Consider the following 12,958-nt stretch of genomic DNA (forward strand, 5'->3'; position numbering starts at 1 on the left):
CCAAAGTAGAACGTAAATAGAGAAAAGTCAAGATTTATTATGATATCCATAAAGGGCAACCTGAAAGTGACATGACAGTAATAAAAATACATGACTGTTTTTTTTTTTCTAAAACGATACTCTAAAATTCTGTTCTCAATAATCGACAGCCTATTTAATCCAGCTCTGGCATATTATTTTGAATTTCCCACCCAAATGTGAGGAAACTGCAGTATATTTTCCAGAAAGGATAAGCACAGTCTGATTAAACATAATAAAGATGGGTACAACTCAGAAGTTAGAAGTTTACACATTTTATATCCACGTGATTGACCTGGTTACTTTTGGGGAGGTTAAATATAACTTTGATGTGTTTAGAGAGGACACCATGTCAGAGGAATGCATATGCCTTTCCATGCCTGTGTATTATGACCATAAACTCCTACTGCATGTCTCCAGTGGAATTTTACCCCTATTTGTGGACAAAATATCTGAGCTGAATTTATCTGGAAGCAATAAAGAGGTTCTTGTTGAAAAAAGAGAAAACCTTTGCAAGTGGGCTTTACTTCCTGCGGAGACTACGATCCTTCAACGTCTGCAACAAGATCAGTTAGTGGTATCTAGTGCCATTTTCCATGCAGTGGTGCACTGGGGGTGTGGTCTAAAAGCTGGGGACGCTAACAGACTGAACAAGCTTGTTAGGGAAGCCAGCTCTGTCATAAGAGGTGGAATTGAGCTGGACTTACTAGGGGCGATGGCGAAGAGGAGGATGCTTAACAAGCTGGTGAGCATTCTAAATAACACCGCCCATCCCTTCCACGATGGGCTTGTTAAGATGAAGAGCACCTTCAGTGGCAGGCTGATCTCCCCCAAAATGTTCACCGAGAGACACAAAAGGTCGTTTCTGCCAGCAGCCATTAAACTCTACAATTCTTCCCCTCTCTGCTGCAACATGGTATTAGACTGATGCTTCATGCCCTATGCTGTTCCCCTTCACACATATTCATTGCTCAATGGACAATAACTATTCTCTATCTATCTCACTCCTTCTCACAGATAACTGGTTAAGAATTGCACTACACAGTTATTATTATTGTTATGCACAATATTATGTGTACCAATAACAATTTTTTTATTGTGCATTGCACTCCGTAAATAGTATTATCTTGTTTTACTTTTGTATCCTATTTTGTTATATACTATGTATACAATCATTGCACAATGGACAATAACTTTTTCTATCTTACTTTTCTCATTTTATTATATGCTACTTATACAATTACTGCACAATGCAGACAAACAGATGCAAACTTTCAATTTATTTTATTTTATTCTATTGTGTTTGATTTGTGCTGGACAGTGCTGTTGTGACACTCAAATTTCCCTCGGGATTAATAAAGTATTTATTTTATCATTATGGTCAACAAATCTTTAAGCTGGAACACTGGCGAAAATGAAAATACTGTATACTAGTACTACTGAGTACACCAAGCAACTGGCTTCCAACTTATAAAATGACTTCATTAAACTGAAACAAATGCTCTACAAAAAGTCAGAGAAAGATCTCTGATGCAGTAGCACAGATTACACACAACTGAAAGAGGAACTCTAAACCTGCGCTCACACCGGCAGCGACTTTGTCGCTGTATGCCCCCAAGTCGCTGCGTTGCTAGCTGCAGCTAGTCGCTAGCTGCAGCTAGTCGCTGTCGTTTGCTGCAGCCAGCTTTTGGGCGCTGCTAACGTAGTTTTGAGGAAGTGGGCTACAAATGTATTGACAAGAGATACATCAATTTTCTAAAAAAAAAAATGTATATACTAACAAATTTTATAACTACATATTTTATATTTCTTTACATATTATATTTACATTGTCTTTGCTATATTCATCATGGACTGGAATGATCGTATTTTCTTAAAGGCAGGCCTATAAATATATCGCCCAATATATGCGTGAACTCACAAATTATGTGCATTCCCGCTGAAAAATATGTTTTGGAGGGAATTTATTTTCCTATAAAGAGTGTGATCTTGCTTCAAACACTACTGTTTCACCATGGCCCGCAAAATAGCATTCGCAATCGCTGCTATGGGAACTAAAATGCTAATATAGGAACTAAAGTTTAAGAAAATGTTTCACAGCGAAAGAATATAAGGAGGAACACATCTGCCCTGAATGGCCGTCACTCGACTCTGTCGCTGCATATTTGCATAAAGTTGAACTTTGCTTAACTTTTTTTAGTCGCCAAGTTGCGGCGACACGACGTGCCATGTCGCTCAGTGTCGCCCAGCGACCACTGGAAACGAATGACTTCTGGCTGCTTTGTCACTCATAGTCACTGCCGGTGTGAGTGCAGGGTAAGAGTATTGCAGGTATATTGTAGCCACTTGCTGGCAAGAGTTGAGAGGAAAGGCAAGAGAGCTGCTTTTCACAGCTCCTCCAGGATTCTTCAATTCCGCTACAATGTAAATGTCTGCAATATACTACAATGTAATCCCAATGTAATCATTTTCTGTGACATTTTAGTGCCACCTTCCAGTAAAAATATTTCCCAGTATCCACTTCTCTCCTGCTGGGTAATTAGCTTACATTCTCACATGTTATTTTTATTTTGAACTTGGCTCACTTGCCCATGAATATTATCACCAAAGGCTGGGCAAAATAATATCCTTGGATTCATGTTTGTTATCATCTAGGAGCATAGCCAAAGAAGCCAGAGGCCCATACCAAGGCAGTCAATATTGACCGATGCCATGTAATCAAAATGGTAATGAGTAGAGAGAGAACCAAAGAAATATTACACACAATGCATAAACAAAATTAACAGGATTTATGTTCACATAGAGATGTTTCCTTGAGTCATGTACGCTGTCCAAAACAGCAAGATTACCGAATGGTGATGATGTTAGCAGAGGCAACTGCATTTTAGCAGCTGACTAGAATATATTGGTATTTATGTTATGATCGCCTGACTACCAGAATTAATTAATTTAATTAAGTAAACCACTTTGCACTTGTGGCATAATTTCATAGATGTCACTGAAACATTAGCATTATTACATATCAGAAAATAGAAACTGTGGTGGCAGGGCTGTCATGGCTATGCTGCCTCATAGGAGCAGCACCCTTACCTGCCTGAAGGGGTGGTCTTTAATAAACATCCACTCTCCACTTAAAAAGGTGGTCCATAACCTCAAAGGTTAAATTATCTTTAGTAATGTACGTAAAACTGCTTGATTGACTGTTTGATCTTCATTATATATATACTTGGTAATTGGTACATAGGTAATGTATGTACTGCTTGCACAAGTATCACTTTAATGTGGATAGAAAGTATTGACAGTAGTGACAGTATTGTGGCTGAGTAGGGTGGCACTCACCTCTCAGTGTCACACAGGTAACAGCGGCTCAGAGAGGAGACAAGCAGACGTCCATCCATGTAACCCAGCTGCACGACTCGGGAATCCACTGTGGTGATAGTCTGCACTGGGAAGATGACAAACCCTGCACCCTGCACACAGACACATTTGTCACACAGCTACAACTCTCAATCACCTTCTCACGCCTCACTCCTGTACTAAAATCAGGGATGGGCACGAGTACTTGAGTATCGAGTACTTGCAAGTGACAGCAATGATCAATCATGACAACACAATAAATGCGTGAACGTTTATCGAAGATATATTAGAGTTGGGCCAATAGACGATGCCATCGTCTATCACCAATGGCTGACAGACATCACAATGTTGAGCTGCGTAGAAATACGCGTAGAATAACGTAGAAAATATATATTTATTACTTATGTGCAGGGATTTCCCCGGGGATCAACTTGAGCCATAGAACTGATGAATATGTGGGTCATTCCATGTGAAATCAAGAGGACCCCCGAATGACCATCTTGGATTTGCTTCATACTTGATGTAAATAATGTCATTGTACCCAACAACTAGTGTGTGAATTTTTTGGCTTGCATCCTCTTTAGTTTCTGAGATACGGAGGCATATTACCCATGTATGACAAAGTCTACCATAAAAACAATCATACCACTGGAAAGAGCATGTTTTAATTAGTAAATGCACAAAACATGAAGTTGGTACATTGAACCAAACTATATTAATTAAGGTACCAAACATAACAGGTTTACTACAAACGGAAATTCTGCAAAACCCAGTTCTACAATTCAACTAACTGCAATGTCATGAAATTGAAAGCCTTGAAAAAATAGTATCTACTTTAAGAGTTTGAACAATGCACTGATGTCTTTTTCCAAATACGGTGGAAGTTTATACTGCCTGCCAGTTGGTGTAAGTGGGGCATCAATGATCTTTAGGATATGCACAAGAGGGGCCCAACAGATATCCTCTCTCCGGGGCCAACTGTAAGTCTTAGAGGGACCATGAGGATGCATAAATGTTACTTGTACATCTTCTTCCTCCTCTGATATTGCACAAATGTTGCCTATCCACCACTTATGGTCATACACGCATACAACATATTTCCCAGGAACTGGACTCCTGATTTCACAGCAGTTTGTTCCATCATTTGTGGGCGATTCCCACTCAAATCCACAATTAAACTAGGGCCATCCAAAACCCTGCTAACCTGCAGATGGTTTGGCATGACTGGAAGTGGTTGTCTCTTGTTCCAGGAAGAGTGGCTGAAGGCTTGGAGGTCAAGAGCTATGAGTGACAACTTGTTATTCTAAGCTATTTTACACAGCATTTTTGGTGTTCAAACAGTACCTGGTCCAGCTCTCACCCCAGTATAAGCCTCTTGTCCAACGGCAACCTGCAACCACCAAGACATTCAGGAGGTGGTCACGTGATGCAGTTGAGGCTCTCAGGGGTTGTTTTGAGGCTACTGACTGGGAGACTCTGACTGAGCCTCACGGAGAGGATGTAGAAGAGCTTACTCAATGCATCACGGGCTACATCAACTTTTCCAAATAACAAACCCTGGATTACCAGTGACATTAAGGCTCTCCTTAATAACAAAAAGAGGGCCTTCAGAGCCGGGGACAGGGAGGAGATTAAGAGGGTCCAGAAGACACTTAACATCAAGATCAAGGAGGGCAAGGACACCTATAGGAGGAAGATGGAGTTCAGGCTTCAACAGAACAACACAAGGGAGGTGTGGAACGGCATGAGGAGAATCACCGGTTACAACCAGACCAGCAGCCGTGTGAGAGAGGACTGCGTGGCCAGGGCCAATGAGTTGAACCCGTTTTTCAATAGGTTTGATACTGAAGCCCTGGTCCACCCTCCCCCCAGCCCCTCGACTATTCACACCTCCCATATCACCATACAGTCCCCCTCCAGACCCTCTCAGGCCCCTGTACCGGGCACTGCCCTTCCCCCCTCGCCACTCTCCCCAACCATCACAACTGACCAGGTGAAGAGGCAACTGGAAAGACTCCACTCAGGCAAAGCTGCAGGTCCCGACGGCGTGGGGACTGAGGTGCTTAAGGGTTGTGTTGAACAGCTTTGTGGAGTCTTCCAAAACATCTTCAGTCTGAGCCTGAGACTTGAAAAGGTTCCCGCGCTATGGAAAACATCATGCCTGGTCCCTGTACCCAAGAAGGGGCACCCCAAGGTTTTAAACGACTACAGGCCAGTGGCGTTAACATCACATGTGATGAAGACCCTGGAGAGGCTTGTCCTCTCCCACCTCAGACCCCTGGTCAGACCAGCATTGGACCCCCTGCAGTTTGCTTACCAGGAACGCATCGGAGTGGAGGACGCCATCATATACCTGCTGCACCGGGCCTACTCCCATCTTGACAAAGCTGGAAGCACTGTGAGAGTCATGTTTTTTGACTTCTCCAGTGCCTTCAACACCATACAGCCTTTATTGCTGGGAGACAAGCTCAGATGCATGTAAGTGGACGCCCCGCTTGTGACCTGGATTACTGACTACCTGACCAACAGACCACAGTATGTGAGACTTGGGAGCAGTGTGTCAGAGACAGTTCTGAGCAGCACAGGGGCACCCCAGGGGACCGTCCTCTCTCCCTTCCTGTTCACAACTCAGAGTTATGCCACCTTCAGAAGTTCTCTGATGACTCCGTTATCGCGGGGTGTATCGAGGGGCAACAGGAGGCTGAATACAGGGGACTGATAGACAGCTTCGTGGAGTGGTGCAGCCTGAACCATCTGCAGCTAAACGTCAGCAAGATGAAGGAGCTGGTTGTGGACTTCCGCAAGTATAAACCTGCTCGGACCCCTGTCGCAATCCATGGTGCAGAAGTTGAAGTAGTCCACTCCTACAAATACCTTGGAGTGCACTTAGATGACAGGCTGGAGTGGACTACGAACACAGAGGCCCTTTACAAGAAGGGCCAGAGTCGGCTTTACTTCATGCGGAGACTACGATCCTTCAATGTCTGCAACAAGATGCTGCAGATGTTCTACCAGCCTGTGGTTTCCAGTGCCATCTTCTACGCGGTGGTGTGCTGGGGGTGTGGTCCGAAAGCTGAGGACGCTAACACACTGAACAAGCATGTCAGGAAAGCCAGCTCTGTCTTAGGTGGTGGAATTGAGCTGGATTTACTAGGGGCGCTGGCGGAGAGAAGGATGCTTAACAAGCTGGTGAGCATCCTAAACAACACCTCCCATCCTCTCCATGACGGGCTTGTGAAGATGAAGAGCACCTTCAGTGGCAGGCTGATCTCCCCAAAATGCTCCACTGAGAGACACAGAAGGTCTTTTCTGCCTGCATCCATCAAACTATACAACTCCTCCCCTCTCTGCTGCAACATGGGATTGACTGGCACCTGATGCCCTGTGCTGTCAAACCCCCCCACACACACATAATCGTTGCACATGGGACAATAACTGTTCTCTAGCCATCTGGTCAGGATTGGCACTATACAGTTATCATTGTTTTTTATATTGTACAACAATAACTTTTCTACTGCACATCATACTGCATAATAGCAATAACCTTACCCTTTTTTATTCTTGCTTCATAATTCATTTTATACTATGTATATAATCATAGCACATGCACGATAACTTGCACGATAACTCAACGCATAATTGCACAAACTTCTTTCTATTTGTTGTATTTTATACCTCATTTATTTTATTCAATTTATTCTTTGTTGTTTTGATGTGTGCCGGACGGTGCAGTTGTGACCCTCAAATTTCCTTCGGGATTAATAAAGTATTTCTTATTCTTAAAACTTTCACTTAAAATACATGCACACTATAGGTGTTGTTAGGAGACAGTTCTAAGGAACGGCATGGCGTTTGATCTGGAGACAGCGGAGGTGTGTATTAGAATAAAAATGCTGGAGACAAGTGATGTGTATTCGAATACAAAGCGATGCCGCTACATCCGACCGGAGCCAAATGGTGCCTCTTGATGGTAAGAGTCTGCAGAACACAGGGTCCCGCATGACCATATATGGGCTTAACTTCTGAAGTTTGAACCCGACTGACCAAATTAGGCAACGAAGTTCAGAAGAGACCCAATTAGAGAGGGAGCTGTTTAGCAATTCACAGCTCCACAGAACCACAGATCAAAAACAACACCCCCATTGTAACTCATATAAATGTACTTACTGTAACTATATAAAAAAGAACTAAACCTTATACTTGTTGAACTTCTGCTCCATGCTGATGTTCCCACGGCCGGCTGTGCAAATAAACGTTCCTGTCTTTTTCCATGAACATTGGATCTGCTTCTTTGTTGGAATGAAACATGTTTTGGTCAATATTAATTTATACAGAAATTTATTTTTATCATTGAGAAAACTACAAGATTAAAAATTGCGCTAACATTTCTTGGCACTAATACTAGGCTCATTAAATCAGTCATCTAAAACTGCTAAAATTTACAGTATTGAAAGTCCTACAAAATCAATATATAATGATAACTGGTGAAAGGGCTATATGAAAATTTTTTTATGTCCAAATGATTATTTTAAAGTAAGCTTATCTTTTAGGATTTTTTACATAATCCAATTTGTGACAGTCTTCAGAACAACTGAGCATTTCTCCAATGAAGCATGGTGCCAAAGATGAAGTCATGTTACACGGAAATCAACACCATCCAACATAGCGAGAGGACAGGTCAAACACAAGGGCTTAAATTCACAAGGAGAACCAACCAGGGGAAACATCACTGGTTAAACACAACGAGGAACAGATGAACACAAAGAAGACAATGACCAGGCTAATAAACAGAAAAAAGGTGAGGGGTAGAGACAGAGACACAAGGAACAGAAGCACATGACGTAAACAAAACATCACATGACAACCAAGGAAAAAAAAAACAAACACCCAAAAACGTGAAGACCATGACTGATACCTTAATTAATATAGCTTGGTTCAAGGCACCAACTTCATGTTTTGTGCATTTACTAATTAAAACATGCTCTTTCTAGTGGTATGATTGTTTTTATGGTAGACTTTTCAACGGGCGGCAGTGTAGCATAGTGGTTAGGGAGCAGGACTTGTAACCGAAAGGTTGCCGGTTCAATCCCCGCTGGGACGCTGCTGCTGTACCTTTGGGCAAGGTACTTAACCCACAGTTGCCTCGGTAAATATCCAGCTGTATGAATGGATAACATTGTAAAGAACTGTAACCTATATAAGTCCCTTTGGATAAAAGCGTCTGCCAAATGAATAAATGTAAATACATGGGCAATATGCGCTTGAAATATAGGTCTGAAATCATTTTTTTCCATTTTTAATGCCTCATAAATCAGAAATTTTGATTTCTTTAAGACATGCACCTAGTTGCTAAGAAAGTACTATAACATGAGTATTATATATCAAAATTTAAAAGATATGATGTGGTTCCGTGTGAAGATATAGTACTCCAAAGCACTAAAGAATTTTTTAAAATACAATATTCAGCAAGCCATAACTTGGCAAATATGCAACTGTGGGCCAACTATTTTACAAGTTAAAGATATCTAATAGTGTAGAACAATCCCTGAAAATTTCAAGCATCTAGCACGAATAATTCAAAAGTAATGACTTATGGAACTTTGTGATTTTTCAACAACACTCATTTTTTGCATGCCACGACCCCTTTTTAAAGCCTCCATATCTCAGAAACGAAAGAAGATAACAAGCCGAAAATTTTGCACACTAGTTGTTGGGTACAATGACTTACATCAAGTATGAAGCAAATCCAAGATGGTCATTCGGGAAAATTTTCTAAAATCTGTTGATTTGACCTGGAATTACCCATGTATTTCAAGGAGTGTCAGCCATAAATGAAGGACGGATTTATTATAATTATATTAGCTCCTTGCGCCTGATTTACAGGAAAAAACAGCTTATTTAACCCTTTCACATGTAACTTATTTTATGCTAGGTTATGTAGCGCGCATGTTACATTATATGGTTTGTTACGTTTTCAGCTTCTCATAGTTTTCACCACTGCATTTGCTATATTTTTTAATGTTAAATCGATGTTTCCTCAAAGCTAGAATTTTTCCAATCTCGCGTTCTAATCGCACCGGTGTTAGCATACATGCTAAACGGCTGATCACACCAGTGTGACCGTATGCGCAAAAGGGTTAATCACACTATACCGCCCAGTAAAAGCATGTTTTAATTTGGGCGCAAACAATTATTTTTAAATCTACTTGGTTTGCACCTACCTCAGTAAATCAGGGTGCGAGTCTTTATTTGTATTGCAAAACTGAGGATTAATTTACCTACAGAGCGAACTCTCCCGTTCTCTGCTATGTCTGTCTTAAACATATCATTCCTAACCGTTATATTGTTATTAACCTTTTTTCACCATGTCTCACCCAGCACATTTAACTATATGACATGTTTAGGAAAAATATAATCAATAAATTATTAATATTGTAATCACTAGAGGAAACTCTTGCTGATTTATTGTCACATCCTGGCTGTTATAATCCTAATTTTCCGCATTGTATTTGAAGCGGCCCTATCTTAGGCTAATTACCTGGCCGGACTTCAGCGACTTCAAATAATGACTTTTTTCTGATTAGGTAATAATAGCCATGAAAGACAAATAAAATGTTACTATAAATCGAAATAAAACAATGTTGTTCCCGATCACACCTTTATTTTGAAAAAAAAAGAAACAGAATAGGAGTAGCCTTTATAGGCTAAAACACCATATTTTTTTTTTATTTTGCAACTTCATTTTACTTCAGTTTAATCATCAAAACTTCATTTTACACTGATTGAAATCCAGTACCAAACAACACAACACAACATATATCCTTCCAGAACTGGAGCCGTATCTTCATTAAAAAAAAAAAAAATTGTGATTGGTTACAGTGGCATTGAGGACGGGAACTTGCGGTCAACTGACACTGAACAGACGACAATCATTTCAGAGACTGTGAAGCAGGAGCCTCTTCTAGGCCAAAGCTGTAGCACTAGCTATATGGCTATCAATGGCTTCAAAAATGCGCAGTGATGTGTGGAAACACTTTGAACAAAATTGAACAAAACACAGTGCAGTGCAAGTTATGCAGCACAAAGCTGTCATATAACTCTACTACTAGTACAATGCGCCATCACCTCGCATTTAAACACAAAATGTCAAAAAAATAAAGAAGCTAGCCAGACACGAATAATGTCTTTTACTACAGTCAGATGTACATGCGATGCTAGCAGAGTTGAGAGAACAACACAGCTAATAGCTGAAATGTTAACCAAAGATTTGCTGCCTCTAGGTTTTGTTGAGGGGGAAGGATTCAGAGAATTAATTAATTACCTTGAGAGCCAATATGATGTGCCTTCTCACAAGACAATCACCGCAAGAATAGATGCTCTATATGACTCAGCTATCACCTGAGCATGCAGACCAGCTCATCTTTTTAAATAAGAACATGGAGGCTGGCTGCAGAGCCTGAATGAATGAGTGAATGAGACAGGGATGTGTTGACAGTGGAAGCTGAACTTTGTTGAAGTTTTTATTATTTTTGCAATATGTGCGGTTCAGTCGCCTAATGTTCATGTTTGAGAAAACAGTGTTGTTAAACTGTGAGGTTTAAATAAAATATCCAATTATCCAAAGTTTTTCTTTATTTTTAGTCCAAATTATATTGTGTTTACTGGTGATTACACTCATTGCGAGATCAGCCCCCCACGGAATACGAGTACTTGCTCATTTTTAGCTGTCGAGTACTCAAGCTGTCAATATGACCGAAATGCACATCCGTAGCTCATTCAACACACATCTGCTTCAAGAAACTGCACTTGTGCAGTTGCGCATTGGGTCAGTAATGACACTACCTCTGTCTACAAGGATCTGTTCCTTGTTCCGTAGCTCTATTTTCAAAAGTGCAACAAGCTGTGCTAATGCTAGGCCACAGCTGCACTCATACAGACACAATGCCTGCCAGCCTGCTGTCAAAATGAGCCCTTTCATTCAGGACAGGATCTGTAAGCCCTCAAACAATGGAAAATGGGCTTTTTATTCCTAAACGTGCTCCTAATTACCAGCACTACCTTCAGGTCTGTGTAGCTCAATCCTAAGAACAATGGTTCCATTATGCATTTCAGAGCTTGACAGACTGAAGCCTTCTGTGTAAGTAGGGTTGGGTATCGTTTGAATTTTATCGATTCCGATTCTGCTTATTCTTGCTTATCGCAAGACATCAAACACAGTCTTTCAGATCGATGCCATGCTGCCTTAAATGTTTGGTCAGATTTGACGTGCAACCTGACTTGCAGCCAATTAGCTTCCCACATGCATTGCACTTTGCCTTGTTGTCATTTTGTTTTCTAAAGTGAAGCCACACTTTTGACCGTTTACTGCGGTCCATCTTTCACACTGTTGTGACGTTAGCCATGCATGCTAGCTCGTATTTAACCCTTTTTCATGTAACTTATTTTTTATGCTATGTAGTGCGCGTGTTACGTTGCGTGGTTTGTTATGTTTTCATCAGTGTTATTAAGCTTCTCATAGTTTTCAGCTAGCATTTGCTACAATTTTAACGTTAAATCGTTGTTTCCTCAAAGCTAAAATTAGTTACATACGTAATGGTACATGGATTCGGTTCTAATTTTAGAACGGAGTTTCGGTTCCCAACCCTATGTGTAAGTCCTGCTCTGCTTCTCAGCTGCAGACACAAGTGGATACTCATCGGTGAAGTAAACAGTCCTACCAGCAGCTGCTGCAAGTAATGCTGTCAGAGTGCTGCAGCCACTAGAATGCTGGAGCAGTTTGAGAGTATGACTGATATTATTAGTACGAAAGGGAATTCACAATAGTGCTCAGGCAGTGTGAAAATCACCAAGCCCAGAAACCTACCTCATAGATTCAGGGTATGAGCATATGAATATCTCAAACCTTGCTAATCTACCGGATCCCAGCAGCAAGTTCTCCACATTCTGGTCCCTGGTGCTGTGAAGAGCTTGTGCTCTTCCATAATCAAAAGCACACATAACCAAAGGCAGATCCTCCTTAACGGCTTCTCTTCTTTGTGCTCAAGTCAAAACATCAATGACCAAAACTGTACATTAATGGCAAGCAAAAATTCCGTCCATGAAAATGTAATATTACTTCTAGTCCTGTTTCAAAGTGGACCAGCAGACTGAAACTTAGTTTCCACATCCATGAACAAAGAATACAAGACGGAAGACTTAAAGCTAATCCCAACTACTAAACAATCAAAACTAGGGATGCACGATGATATCGGCACTATATCGGTATCGGCTGATAAAAACTTAAGAAGTTAATTATCTGCATAGGCAGAAATTTTCATATCTGTGCCTGGCTGATAAGGTGACGCGTTAACTATGTGCACGCAATGACGCTAAATGTTTATTATGAGCACCAGCAACAAGCTTCAACATGTCAGCTATATGGAAGTATGTCAAAGTATCTGAAATGGATAAGAAAATTGCTATTTGCAATGCTTGTAAAGCACCAGTGATGCGAGGAGGGGTAAAATATATAGCCAAGATTCTCACTCTGGGGTGATGCTATCTGTGAGCTGCTAAGCTTTTCTCTGCTTCCGGAGGGGGTGTG

General features: G+C 41.0%; 1 protein-coding gene across 3 annotated transcripts in view; it reads right to left on the reverse strand.

Moving 5' to 3' along the window:
- The window catches only part of hps5 (HPS5 biogenesis of lysosomal organelles complex 2 subunit 2), a 41,828-nt gene that overhangs the window by 25,174 nt on the left and 3,696 nt on the right, over window positions 1-12,958 (reverse strand). For all 3 annotated transcript variants that reach the window (XM_036535742.1, XM_036535743.1, XM_036535741.1), the window contains exon 6: window positions 3,358-3,488. In XM_036535742.1, coding sequence (XP_036391635.1) covers window positions 3,358-3,488 — 131 coding nt within the window. The remainder of the gene's footprint in view (window positions 1-3,357; window positions 3,489-12,958) is intronic.

The sequence above is a fragment of the Megalops cyprinoides genome, chromosome 8 (assembly GCF_013368585.1).
Source record: "Megalops cyprinoides isolate fMegCyp1 chromosome 8, fMegCyp1.pri, whole genome shotgun sequence".
Taxonomy (NCBI): domain Eukaryota; kingdom Metazoa; phylum Chordata; class Actinopteri; order Elopiformes; family Megalopidae; genus Megalops; species Megalops cyprinoides.